The 15032-nt window shown below is 37.0% G+C and overlaps 1 protein-coding gene across 1 annotated transcript; it reads right to left on the bottom strand.

The window, feature by feature from the left end:
• Positions 1-1203: 1203 nt before the first annotated feature.
• On the bottom strand, positions 1204-9678 carry LOC127227270 (OX-2 membrane glycoprotein-like). The gene is made up of 5 exons (XM_051191624.1): positions 9639-9678; positions 6627-6965; positions 5702-6001; positions 1352-1460; positions 1204-1264 (listed from the first exon to the last, which is right to left on the bottom strand). The coding sequence occupies exons 1-5, from the start codon at positions 9676-9678 to the stop codon at positions 1204-1206; spliced, it is 849 nt and encodes a 282-aa protein (XP_051047581.1).
• Between the last annotated feature and the right edge of the window lie 5354 nt (positions 9679-15032).

The raw sequence follows: 15032 nt of genomic DNA on the forward strand, positions 1-15032 counted from the left end.
CAAAAATTCCTTCTTATGGTAGCACATTGTAAGAGCAGGTTAGTAATCAAAATTTGATAGATTCATACACAAATTCTCTTGAGTAGTTGCCAAAATACTACAACTAGCTTATTGTTTTTACATGGAGAACATATCCTCTATAATCCCAAATTATCATCTGCTCCACAAATCCCATATTCATACATGTAGATATTTAATTAGCATTCTCCCTCGAGTGTAAAATAGGCATTTAAAAATGACAATGTTTAAATTAGAATTCTTAATCCTCCCAACAGAGCTTGTTCTTCCTCTATTCTTGTATACAGTTGTAAAAGTTCTCCTTAATGCTAAAAACACTTAACTTGAGTGAGAAAGTTCTTCTTCTCACTCTTTCTCCACACCCATCACTCAGAAAACCTTCCCATCCTGAATATAACTGTAACCCCTCCTCCTCTTTTCTATCTCTTTAGTCTAGATAGTTACCATCTGTCTCCATTTGCCTACTGTAGCAGTCTCTTCAAAATACTCTTTCATTCTTGTCTTCTAAGACTTCTCTTCCACATGTCAGTGGGAGAGCCTTCTAGATTATAGATAATGTTCTCACATTTCCCTGGATTAAGATGGAGACTATATAATGACAGCAAAACAAATTACACGCTACCAATTATATCTATAGTTTCCAATGTCACGGCCTCATATTTCCATTTATCTTCCCATTATTTACTTATGTCCACCAGGGGAGTTGTATATGGGTATTTTATTATATTAACCTAAAAATAAGATCTCAGATTCACCTTATCCCTCAGTTGGACCTTCCTCAGGTTTCCAATTTGTCCTTTATATTTTGGCACTCAAGATACTCCCTCCCACCTATTGTCTTCTGCTGTCTCCTATGAAAATCTGCTCTCAATTAATCATCTTTAACATGGGGCTGGAGAGATATGACTCATCAAGAAAAAGCATTTGTTGCTTGTTCAGAGGACCGTGGTTCAATCCTCAGCACCCATATGAAGGTTTCATAATGGCCTGTAACTCAAGTGTTAACACCCTCTTCTGGCCTCCACAGGCACCAGACACGCATATAGAGTACAGACATATACAGGCAAAAATCACAAACATAAAATAAAAATGAACATTTTCCTTAAAAAAATATTGCACTCAATTTACCATACACATAAATGATTTAAACAGTCTATTTTTATAACCATCCAATATCAGAAACAGTCAAGCATATGTGACAAGTATTCTTTCACTACCCTCTGCATGATGGATTTTTCCAGAACCCCTAGAATTTTAAAAAAAAAAAATAAGATTTCCAACTAGCACTGATGTACCTAATGCCTCTATCACAGCAGGGTTTCCTATAGCTTACCTTTTCTTTTTGAAATAAAAACAGAGAACAGTTCTGATGACACACGGAATGAAAAATAAAACTAATACAATTGCAATTATCATGGAATTTAAAATATTATCTGTGGTACCTGAAAAACACAAACCAGAACATCTTATTACTCTGGCTACTCTGTACTTGCCATCTGGGAGCCTTTAATTTGTAAAGCTTTTTGGATTTGCTTAATTGACATTCAAATTTACTCAATAAGATGTTTTCTCATTACCATGGGAAGAAAAGTGAAATCCTACAGAGCAATTTCTTCTTCACTTGGATATAATTAGGACTGTGCATGCCTTTAAGCGAGGCACCATGCCTTTGCCTTTGACTGCACAGATGCAGTTTTATCGAGTTTCTTACCATTCTTTTTCAATGAGATACTACATAGCCATTTTATGTAGGTGAAGGAGATTGACCATGAAGAATTTGGCACTGTAATATAGAATCTTCTCTGAAGGCAATTCCAGCAAAGTAGAAAAGCTACACATGGAATTTCACCAGAATCAGACATTCACATCCCCAACATTTAACATAATAAAGCAGAATCTTCTTTCTAATTGATAAATTGATTCTTAATGACACTTGCATTTTAATAAAAAAATAAAATTAACCATATTAACACAGCCAATAGATTCATAGAGATGCTTATAATATTTAATTTATATAATTCAGTTTTATGACGGGAAAATTATCCTGGAAAAGGAGGTGGCTTACTTTTGCTTCAAAAAGCAAATGTAATAAAAATGTTTACCTTTAATACTTCTTGAGACTCCTTTAAAATAGCATTAAATTAGAAACTGTTAAGTGAAAAGAGCAAGAATATTGACCTGACCTTCAGTGACAAGAGCTTGTGAGGGAACAGACTTAGTAAACATGTAAAGTGAACAGAAGATGGAGCTCCAAAGGGGAAGGATCAAGACAATTAGTGAAACGGAAGACAAATAAAGACTTTCAAGCTACTATTTCCAGATACACTTGAGAATATTTAACTTCCTTAAAATAGACAATGAAAGAAAATCTTTGAAAGAATGAATACGTTTAGCCCATCAGTTCCCAAGCCTGGGGGAAGGAGGGGCTCAGCATTCCCTACTCTGCAATCTTGAACTATTTCCTCGTGATATATTCAGGTCAAACAGAAAGCCTTGTCTTCTTTTGTGTATCCACCCACTGGTGACCTCAGAGTCCCTAGTGGATGTTGCCACTGACAGCCCTGACTAAACTAGGTGGGTCACAAGATAAGATCAATAGCTATGACCCTGGGAGAGTGAGTAGCAGGGAGAAGAGGTATGGTGTGGGGGTGAAAGGGGGGGAGGGAGTTAAGAAAAGGGAAGAGGAATCAGAAGGCATTACATATGTGTGTACATTGCCAGAGATATAACTTCAATAATAAAACTAAACAATTTTCATTTTAAGTTAAAAAGGGATTTTTAAATTAAAAAAAACTTGCTTCTCAGGAGAAAGAAAAATACCATAAAAGAACTTGAAGAAGATGTTTGTATACTCTGCCAGATATTATGATGGAAAAAAAAGTCATGGATATGAAAATGGAGTAAAAGCCACCCCAGATGATGAATGTACTTTTAATCACTTGAATTAACAGGAGGAAAGTCTCCATGAAATAAGAAAACATTCAGAATTTGCCGGCGGTTAGTGATTCTCTTGGTTGCTGGGTTAATGTGACCAAATTCTAGAAAGTTGGAGCTTTCTCATCACCCCTCTGAGTTTACAAAAACAAAATGCCAACCAGTATATCCTAATATTAGAACAACGTAGAGCAGATCTTCTTATCAAATTATATCGTTTCAGGTTCTCACTTCATCCTCATTGCCAGATCTCTATGAAAGCTGTGACTATACAGGAGTAGTGACAGGAGGGATCGCCAGAGGTTGACGGTACACTATATTACCAACTGAGAGCCTAGAAAACTCATCTTGTACTGATATAAAACAGGAAAGGAAAGAAAAATTCACACAACTTCCTTATTCTTCTCTTGATTTGCAATAAACCGCTTGCCTTGTCGGTGTACAGTTTGAAGAAAGAAACTATATTACTTGATTTTATTTTAAAATCCACGGAGTACTGTTACACTTATCTCAGATACTTACAATGTAATTAGTACTAGTTGAGTGGTCTAGGTAGTCTTCTAAGCCTTATTCTCTCAAAGAATAATTTGGACCCATTTACTGTACATTCTGGGAGAAAACCTCCTTCTGTGTTCTACATTCATTAAAAAAAATGAGTTTTCTTTGCCAGGTGGTGGTGATGCACACTTTTAATCGCAGCTCTCGGGAGGCAGAGGCAGACAGATCTTCCTGAGTTCCAGGACAGCTAAAGCTACATGGAAAAACCTTGTCTCAAAAACAAAAATAGACAGACAGACAGACAGACAGATTGATTTAAAAAGCCCTGCATTTTGTCCCAGTTATGTCCCCATAGCTTGGCACCTGAAGTTCAGCAGACAAAAAGATCCCAGGCTCTTCCAACATTTTTCTTTTAGATTCTTGGAGACTGCCCAGAAGAAGCATGGAGAAGGGAAGTCCTCTAACACATTCCACCCTCTGGCAAGTGATTGTAAAGAGCTTAAGTAGGGGAACATTTCACTGGGATGGGTGCCCTTTTTCCTTAGCTCTCAGAAACCTGAAATGTATCTACTAATTTGCAATCAAGATAATGGTATGCCATATAACATGCTTTGGCCTATAAAACTCAAATGAAAAGCTAGCAGGCTCTAGCTAGCACCAAATTGAGACCCTACAGGCTCTGTAGCAATCCAGGAATGCTTTCTTTTATACAGGTATTTATTACTACAAATAATTTGTTTTCTCGTGACAAGATAGTCACCAAATCTCTAGGCTATGAGCAAAAATAATTAGACCATTTCTCTACAAAGTGAAAGAAAGAGCCACTATTATCTTGTGTCCCCTATTTAAGCAAGAAGGGAGGAAGACATTTCTTCTTGACATCAGAAAATAGTGAAGGCTAATTGGCTTGTACCAGAATTCAGGTGCTAGGCAGTGCAGCTTGCCATAAATCAAAGTAAAAAAGTTGGAAGGGAACTAGAAAGAAAGTACAAATTCCCTTTCAGCTTAGAGAGTGTGGAGTTGAGAATCTGAGAGAGAAAGGGGTTCATACCTTTGGCTGCTGAAAATCAAAATAAACCTTTACTTGGTAAAATGTTTTGTGATTGGATACTTCACTAGTCTACTGCTGATATGTTCAAATGTTATTCTATTTATGCAAGGCTTAATCTTATTAAATTGATGATAAATAGGCAATAAGCACTGATTATCAGCAACATAACAATCCCATCAAGCATGTTAACAAATGCAGTAATCAAAATAGCCTCTAATGGGTGACTTCCATCACTATATCCTGGATTAATCATGGGAATAATACCACTAACTGTGATGGCAGTATTGATAATTAGTGCAAACAAAAAACAAACTAACACAACAAGGCTTGTGAGGTTTGAAACTAGCTTGAAGGCAGTGGTAATATTTGATAGAAACAAAATATTCTATTGACTGTGAAATATGAAATGAGTAAGGGGGAAATAATGTATAAATGATTAGGACAGAGTAATTCGAGATGATATGAGAGTAAGCTACGATGATGAATCACTTACCGTTACTGTACTTCCATATCGTGCCCCTAGTTTTTCTCTGGACATAAAAGGGTTATGCAGATGGAGTAAAACTTTAGACTATGAGGAAGTGATGGAAAACAGTTAATTGGGTCTCCACCAACTCTTCTAAGGGTCTGATGAAGACGGAAAATGATAGTCTCGTGCATCTGGACATGGAGGTTCAAAGCTCACTAACTGATGAATAGGATGAAAAAGATAAGAGATACAAGACTGAAAATAAAGTTGTAAAATAATAAAAGGATTGGTATAGAATAATAAAAGCTGAGAAATGATGAAAGTTGTGGTTTTTTTCAATGAGTAATAAAAGATGGTTTAAGGTCAACATCATCTTATTAGTTTGGATCCAAGCTTCCTTTTGCAAGTATTAAGACATTCTGAATAAATTACTTTTGACAAAATAGTAAAGATTTCCCAAATTATAAAAAGTTCATAGGACCTAGATCTTGTAAAAGGGAACAACCAAGTGAGAAGCTTGAGTGCATGGCAGCAATGAGATTGAACAATGAAAACTGGAAGAAAAGAGTTGTAAGGGCAAAGAGTTGTGGTATCTACCCCCAGCTTAAATCTGCAGTCACGGAAGATGAGAATGAAGCAAAACTGGCTCGGCTTTTCTCAGGCATTTTACAGACTAAGCTATTTTCCCAACTCCAACTGTTCCCTTTGATTTTGATGTCATTTCTACTTACCTTCTTGATTTATTGGCAGAGGAACTATCTTCTCTTCATCTCTTATGGGGTGAGTCATGGACACAACTACGTCCTGTAGACCCAGCGACCTCACAGTTTTCAAAGAGATGTTGTATATTTTAGTGACAGTCACTGTGGTATTCGGGTTTTTAGTAAAGAACTCCTTTTGTGAGTACACTAGGTCTTGGGAAGGGTAAATGGAGATTCCGGGAGCAGGCTTTCCCACAGCTGAACATTGAAGGTTAAGGAGATCTTCAGAGCCAGTAACAGAACTGAGTTTGGTTATTAATTTAGATACAGCTGAGGCAAAAAGAAGGAGACAAATTAAAGGTATGTCATACCAAATTCTCTGCTGTTAAAGGACATGGTGTTTTCCCAATTTTCAGGTGACACATAAATGCTGAAAACATATCCCTCTTGTATACCTCCCCGTCGCATGTCATAAAACTTCCAATACCATTTCTTCTCTTCACTGACTGCCGTCTTAAGTTCTATACAACTATAAATTATATTATATACACCCCAACACTCACACAGCAGCATGATAAATAAGGAACTCTGGTTCTCACTGGTACTGAATGTATTGCGTACTTGAAGGCTGGGGAACCCTAGTTCCCTTCGTCTTCACCTTTCCCTGTTTTTCTCTGCTATCTCTTTCTTTTCTCATATCTTCTCTTTGCCTTAGTAACAAAGTTCTGATGCCCTTCCGGGGTTTTCTCCCCTTAACGGAAACCAGTTCAGTGTACTGTAAGGGAGAAGGCCCTGCCTCAGTGCACAATCACATCGGCCTTGTTATTTTCTCCTGTCTAAGTAACCTGGACTCATCACCAGTTTTCCTTCATTTAACTCCCTGGACAATGTCCTTAAACACCATAACCCCAGGATGTCTGCCCCATTACAGGACCCTAGAGAAAGGGTTATATACTTAGAATGTTGAGACACGTTTGTCCTCTGTGGCTGCCAAATGAAAAAGTGTTGAACAGACACTTGTAGCAGGCTTCATCTTCAAATGTCACTTCTTGGATAGTTATGAAGGAGGCATTGGGTTCCAGAATATTGCAGTGCAGCCTGTTTACATATGGTGGGAGAATATTTTCCCCAAATTTATGGCTGTAAGTGCCAATATTTTGTGGCAGGGAGCCTTGGATTTTCTGCCAGGTGACTTGCTCAACATTTGCCAGAGTTGTCAAGTTGCAGAAGATGGTCACATTTCCTCCTAGGACAACTGTCTCATAATTCTCATGCTTTATTTTCTGTGGATACACTGAAAATGATGTCCAGGGTTAAGGGAAATATACATCCATACTACACCAGTGTTCCTAATAGCATTTCTCTTTGCTTATGAGTATCATTTTAGTTGCCTCTTTTGCACAGTAGAAAATGACACACTCTGGGCTGAGGAAAAGGAATCATGCATTCAAAACCAACTGACAATACATAGAGAGACTGTGCCTCAAAGAAAAGGAAATAGTTAGGAACTGTAATCTGTGTATATTATCAGTGGTAGAATGCTTGTCTGGTACATTCAAGCCCCTACATTTGAGCCTCAGAACTAAAGTGAGAAAGAGACAGCAAGAACTACATACAGTATGTTCTTCAACACTGAATATCTAGTTTCTAAATTGATTTCTAGCACTTATTACCTAGTAAATACTTATTACAGTTAAAAATTAAGAATTTTGAATTGTCCAACATATATATGTACACGCACACATATTTATCCTTGCCTGTATACACATATATGTGTGTATATATACATGTGTTAAGCATATATATGACTTTGCTTACATATATATGTGCTAAACTTATATATATATGTACATATATACATATGTTTGTACATATGTATCCTTATCCTAAGAAGTTATGAATTATTCTACATCTGGCTGGATAGTTCATGTACTTAAGGTGTGCAACTTGGTCATTAAGGAACTACAAACTAAACTGAGGACTACATATGCACCAGTTGTCTAAAATGAAAGGCAAACAATGTCCAAGTTTTAGTGAAAATTAGCAGAAACAACACACCTCACCCACATTGCTGAAGGAAGCATAAATTCTGTTGGGTACTAAGTGGAAACCCTTGGGGTTATCTTTTCACTCAGTATACCCTACAAATAGCCACTCTGCCCCTAACATATACCTAATAGAAGCTAATTCATTTATTCTCCAAAATTGTGACCATGTCATGTTAAAATTGAATTGCAATACATTTCATAGCACACTGCAGAGGATGGATCCACACTCATGGGTAAAAGTGCAGAACAAATTAGACTCAGCAGATCATTTTTTAGAAAGGACATGAGGGCAGATCTGAGAAGGGTCAGAGAATAAGTGGAGGTGTAAATATGGGATCTCTGCAAGGGCCACAGCTTGGCAGGGAAAAAAATTTGGGTTAGGCAAAAATGAAACCTGGGCTCAGCCTGACTTTAGTTAACCAATCCTGGGCCAAAACTTCTGGGGCCTGATGCAAAGTGGTTTATTTTTTACATGTTTAAACAGTAAAACTTTTGGGGGAAAGTTACTACATGGCAATTACCACAACAAAGCTTTAATTATAGCTACATCAAAACTCCTTTGCAAAACTGGCCTCTTTAGCAAAGCCACCTAGGGCCTTTTTCACAGGAATGGGTACTACTGAGAAAGTGTTTAAGAGTCAAAGCCTAGGGAAGAAAGACTTATAATAAGCATAACAGAAAACTCCTTTGCATTGAAATGGCTTTCATAGGCATAGGTTCCATTGACTGACTTGGGGGACTCAGGAGAAAACTGGATCATAAGAGAGCAAAAGTTCACCAGGTTGTTAGAAAACACCTACTCCAGTGTCTGGGTGAATAGGTGTTGGTTTCTTCTCTTAAAGAAGAAATTATGCATGTTCTACAATTCTGGTTTCTCCAGTGCTCATTTGTGAGTACATGAACCTCATTTCCTCCTACAGGTGAATATGACCAAGATATGTCATGTGAAATTCTCAAACAATTAATGAACAAAAGTTGGGCCTAGTGTGATGGTGCACACTTTTAAGCCCAGCAATTGAGAGGTAGAGGCTGGTGGATCTCTGAGTTCAAGGCCAGCCTGGTAACAGAGTGAATTCTAGGACAGCCAGGGGTACACAGAGAAACCCTGTCTCAAAAAAAAAAAAAAAAAAAAAAAAAAAAAAGTCTGAATGGAGAGATGGCTCAACAGTCAAGAGCTCTGACTGCTTTTCCAAAGGTCCTGAGTTAAATTCCCAACAACCACATGGTGGCTCATAATCATTTATAGTGGGATCTGATGTCCTTTTCTGACATAAGGCCGATATACCACTCATATACATAGAAGAAAGAAATAAATATTTTTTGAAGTTGTGGGAATAAATTATAGTACTACACAAAGGAATTCATTCAATAAAGATATTTAATTAACCACATTTCCTCTAAAAATGTTAATAAATTCTACCAATATATAAAGAAACCAGAAACAATTGAATAGATTCTAAGTGTTCATGTGTATTTTGTTAAGTCAACAATAGTACAATAAATCCATAATGTGAGGATGCAGAGAGCAAAAGTTAAGAAGTCTGAATACTGTTGTGGAATACTATTTTCCCAAGTGTGTGCTTTATTTAAATATGAAAGTTAAAGACACAACTACACAGTTTGATCCACCTAACTCATATGATAAACATCTTTCACTCATTCACTTCATTTCCATGATCAAATCACAACATTTTTTTCAAATATTTTTCAAAATAAACATGGTGGATCTAAACTGTGCCCACAGCATCACAAACCCCTTAAACACATGAGGCACGTTTATTGTTAGAGAAACACTGTGTTCCTCAGTTAGTTCTGTGCTCACACTTCACCTGGACTGATTTTCAGGACTTTGCTCTTCTAGCAATATTTTACTTTCCTGAACCTCAGCACTTTCATCTGAGAAATAAGCTTAACATTACCCGACTCACGGTGTTGAATAAATTGAGAACACAAGGTCATCTGACAATATGTTACCACAAACATTTGAGTTTCCACAGGTAGTTTGCTCTTTGCTTTCAGGGAAGGATTGAACAACATACACGAAAATCTAAGCTGGGAACACAAGAAAAGTAACAACCAAGCTGTCCCCCTCTGACTCCACAACAGTCTCTGTGCAGCTTTGCCCCTTACCGTCCCTGGCTCCCAGGTTCTCTTCTGCTTTATAATGTGAGCTACTTCCTGAGAGAAGAATTCCTCATGGGGCATTTTATTTATTCACCCATTAGTCTTACTTGGTACCAGGGATTAAACCCAGGCCCCCACCTAGGGTAACCCCAAGCTCAATCATTAAACCTAGACCCTCTTCTCAGGTTATCATGTTTTTTGTTTCCTCTCTATAATTTTTTAAAATAGTTGTTCTAGTGTTTTTTAATTATGTTTGTGGCTTGGTATATATGCCTTTGAGTGTGTGCACTCACAGAGGATAGAAGAGATCTTTGGATGCCCTGGAGATGCATTCATAGGTAATTGTGAGCCTCCTTCTGTAGGTGCTTGAAACAGAATCTGAGTCCTCCAATAGAGTACTGTGTGCTCCTAACTACCAGGAAACCTCTCTAGACCCTTCACCCTAATTCTTAAAGAACACTTGTTATTACCTTAACATGAAGGAAACTGATGAATTAAATGCTGTTAATTCAGTCATTCATAATGATCAGAAAATGATAAGACAATATTTGAGGAATTTTTAAAATTAGGTCAGCTTGCAATGCTAGACAAATCCTTAAAGTAAATTATGAATAGGCTTGCACACTTAATAAAAACTCTGACTTACTGAGAAGAGCTTTAAAACAATTTAATCTCAAGATTAAAAGTTATATATGCTGCTTGACTATGAAATGGGCATAATTTTAAAAATAAAAAAAAACAGATTTTGTGAGGAGATTCTCTGTATGTACCTGGGATGCCACCTTTATAATTACATAAAACAAACATACCGGAAATTCTCTCATCTGAGCAAGCTGCATGTAACTTAGTTGCACATGACCTGTTTGCCTACCTTCGTTCTCGCCTTTGTTCTCTCCTGTTTCCCATAGCCATTGCTTTAAACACACTCACATTAAGTGATTTACCAGGTGTGTTTATATAGGTGCATTATTAATACACAGAACCAAGCATACATCCCTCTTTACCCACTAGTAAATGGCCTCTAACCTCTTCTACATTTCCCATTAACTTCCAGCTAAACATCTGTTAAAGGAAATAAAGAATTACCTGGTTCTTGTGTACAGAGAAGAATTAAGAGTTGGAGAATGCAATGGGGTGAAAAGTCCATGGAATCTGCTAAAGAAAATTGTCACAATCTTCACCAATAGTCAAATATTTTATTTTCTAGTTGAATTTCCAAAGGAGACTCTAATTTTCTTCTACCGCTTACTGCTGAAACCAAGAAATTTGGCCACTTCCTCCTTTCTTTTTTCCTTATCACTAAAATGTGTAGCAATCCACACCTTAAACTCTTACCTTATTCCCAACACCTGTCTGAGTTCTTTAGAGCTGCCTATAACTTGATAGAAAAAGACATACAGATTGTAGATATATAGATGCAGATGTTTAATATCCACTTGTGAGTGCATATTATATTTGTCTTTCTGGGTCTGTTTTACATCATGCAGGACAGCTTTTCTAGATCCACCCATTTGCCTGCAAATTTCAAGATGTCATTTTTTTTATAGCTGAGTAGTACTCCACTGTATCATATGTTCCTTATACATTCTTTGGTTGAGGAGCATCTATGCATAAAACTCAAGATCATGTGTATAATCAACTCTGATTTTGGAGGCAGAGAGCACTGAGTGTGAATAAGGATGTACTGGATATCCAGTAACTTCTGAATCATTGTGTACTATTGTTGCTGTGTTAATGTGCAGGGCATTCTCTTGAAATAAAAACTTAGCCATAGGTTTCTATTTTGGAAAATCATGTAATAGAAACATTCAAAATTTTACAGAATTACTCAAATCCCCCCCAAAAAAATGTTCTAAAGGAAACCATGTCTCAATTGCTAAAGACAGATGTAAAAGTTGGAAAAGGACGGGTAGAAAGCAGATAATGTGGAGAATTAAGAGGACATAATGGAGGAGAGGAATATGACCAACCATAATACACTGTAAGAAACTGTAAAAAAATATAAGAAATTGAATGCAAGTATAGTAATGTTAGGAGTGGGTTAAATATTCATCCTATAAGAGACTTATTTCAGCTTTAAAAATGACAAATAGATTAAAAGTGAAGCAATTGGAGGTTCATGCAAATGGTAACCAAAGTAACAAACTAAACTTGAAGCCAATGTAGTAGACTTTAGCTGAAAAACTCACAAGAGAATAAGAGACAAAGAAGACCATAATATTCTGACAAAGGGGTCAATTTCTCAAGAGTCTGTACATAGCTATTAGAGATAGATGTCAACGCAATAATAGTATGGGGCTTCAGTACTCCATTTTTAACAGTAGCTATAGCATTCATAAAGAAAATAAATAATAAAACAGTAAAAATGGTACTATTAGACTCAGTGAACCCAGTAGACATGCATAGACCATTTCTACAAACACTGGCAAAGGAAATTTATTTTCATATGTACATCAAATGTCATCCAAATAAACCATATAGAGCCACAAAGCTAGTCATATTAAATTCAAGATACTGATGAAATCATATTAAATATGTATTTCAAAAGCAATGGCATGAAAAGGATAGATAATATTGACATTCACAAACTTACAGAAATTTAAAAGCAGCTCTTGAAGAACCAAGACTTCATAAATTAATTGAAAAAAATCATAGAAAAGGTAAGAAGGAAAATATATCGTGCCCTGCTCATGCAATATAACAAAATCAGTTGAAAGAAGTATGAAAAGGCTGAAAGACACTTAAGAAAGTGCTCAACATCCTTCGCTATCAAAGAAATGCAAATCAAAACAACTCTGAGATACCATCTTACTCCTGCCAGAATGGTTAAAACCAGAAAAAAACAATGACACCATTTATGCTATAAAATTAGAAACACCAATGACAACTTATGCTGGAGAGGATGTGGAGAGAAGGGAACCTCCTACATTTCTGGTGGGAGTGCAAACTTGTACAGCCATTTTGGAGATCAATATGGCGGTTCCTCAGGGAAATCGGAATCAGTCTACCACAGGACCCAGCCATCCCACTCTTAGGTATATACCCAAATGATCCACATCCATGCAACAAAGACATCTATTCAACTATGTTCATAGCAGCATTATTTGTAAAAGCAAGAAACTGGAAGCAACCTAGATGCCCCTCAACTGAAGAATGGTTAATGAAGATGTGGCACATCTACACAATGGAATACTACTCTGTGGGGGGAAAAAATGGAATCTTGAAATTCGCAGATAAATGGATGGAACTTGAAGAAACCATCCTGCATGAGGTAACCCAGTCACAAAAAGAGGAACATGGTATGCACTCTCTCATATATGGATTTTAGATATAGAGAATTCTATATCTATATATAGAGAGATATAATTCACACCACCAGAAAAACTAGGATACAAGATGGATTCTAAGAGAGTCATACAAGGTCCCTCACAGAAGGGAAAAGGAACAAGATCTCCTGAGCATATTGGGAGTGGGGAGGGCAGTGAATGGAGAGGGAGCTAGGAGAAAGAGAAGGGGAGGAGAGGAAAGCATGTGGGACTAGGAAGATTGAGTCAGGGGAGGAATAGATGAGAGGAGAGAGAGAGAGAGAGAGAGAGAGAGAGAGAGAGAGAATAGAAGAGGGAGCCATTATAGTTTTGAAGAGAAAACTGACTCTAGAGAAATGTTCAGAAACCTACAAAACTGACCCCAACTAACAATTTGAGCAACAGCAGAAAGGCTACCATAAATGCCCTTCCCTGATAATGAGATTGATAACTTCCCTGATAATGAGATTGATTTATCCACCATCATAGAGCTGATGGAAACAGAAGTAGACACCCACAGCTAAACACTGAGCTAAACTGGAATCCAGATGCAGAGAGGGAGGACAAGACCAGGCTACAGAAACCCACAGAGACAGCTGACCTGAACAAGAAGGAGTTACTGGGTCCCCAGACTGATAGCTGGGAAACCAGCATTGGACCAACTCAGACCCCCTGAATGTAGGTCTCAGTTAGAAGGCCTGGGCAGTCTAAGGGACCTCTGACAGTGGAACCAGGTTGTATCCTTGGTGCACAAAAGGACTTTGGGAACACATTCCCCATGAAGGGATACTCCCTTAACTTAGAGGCAGGAGGGAGGGCCTAGTCCCTACTCCAAATGACTTGATAGATTTTGTTGACTCCTCCTGGAAGTTATCACCCTCCCTGTGGAGTGAGGGGGGGAGATGGGATGGGACGGTGGTCAGGGAGTATGATGGAGGAAAGGAGGGAGAAGGGAGGGAAAGAGAGAGGAAGGGGCAGGGAGAGGAAACTGGGATTGATATGTAAAATAAGAAAATAAATAAATAAATAAATAAATAAATAAAACATTAAAAAAAGAAGTATGTATGTTTCTGTTGATGTCCATCGTAGGAAAGTCAAAAGATTTTAAGTGAATAACCTACTATAAGTTAAGCAGAATAAGAATAGATTAAACAAAAAGTTAACAGAAGGAAAAAAATAAAAATCATTACAGAATAAATAAATCAGATAGACTATAAAAACAATTAAAAGTATCAATAAAAATAATGTTTTATGTTGTCCTGTTTTGTTTTTGAGATGACAAAGTTTAGAAACACTTATCCAGGCTGTGATCAAAGAAAAACTTAAAATCAAGAATAAATGAGAAGACATTGAAAGTGATGCCCTAAAATATAAAGCACTTATGAGAGAGTTGCATTACATAGAAAACTGCTCAAAGTTTCCAAAACTTTCAAAAAAGGTGGGAAAATCTTAATATACACATTAACAAGTGTGAACATTAACTCAAGAATCAAGAAACTCCAACAGAGGAAATCACCAGACATAAGCTTTTTATATACTAACAAGAATATAATAAAAGAGAAATTGTGAAAGCAATCTTATTCATATTATCTTCAAGAAATCTAGGAATAAACAGGGCAGTGGTGGAGCATATCTTTAATCCCAGCACTCAAGAGGCAGAGATGGGCAGATCTCTGAGTTCCAGACCAGCCTGATCCACAGAATGAGTTCCAGGACAGCCAGAAATGAGTGAAGGATGGATGGAAGGAAGGAAGAGAATTATATAAATAAAGCTAACTATGGAAGTTAAATGCCACACAATTAAAACATTGAAAAACAAGTTAGATTTGTTTCTGGTTCTGTATTTACGTATTTATTTATTTTTGCATTTTACCCAATCAATAA

The sequence above is a fragment of the Phodopus roborovskii genome, unplaced genomic scaffold (assembly GCF_943737965.1).
Source record: "Phodopus roborovskii unplaced genomic scaffold, PHOROB, whole genome shotgun sequence".
NCBI classification, from domain to species: Eukaryota; Metazoa; Chordata; class Mammalia; order Rodentia; family Cricetidae; genus Phodopus; species Phodopus roborovskii.

Coding starts and splice junctions, on each gene's coding strand:
- LOC127227270 (XM_051191624.1), bottom strand. CDS start 9,678: ATGACCTTGTGTTCTCAATTTATTCAACACCGTGAGTCGG. Junction 6,002..6,626: donor AACGTGTCTCAACATTCTAA/GTATATAACCCT, acceptor TTTTTGCCTCAG/CTGTATCTAAATTAATAACC. Junction 1,265..1,351: donor TTTTATTTCAAAAAGAAAAG/GTAAGCTATAGG, acceptor TTAAAATTCTAG/GGGTTCTGGAAAAATCCATC.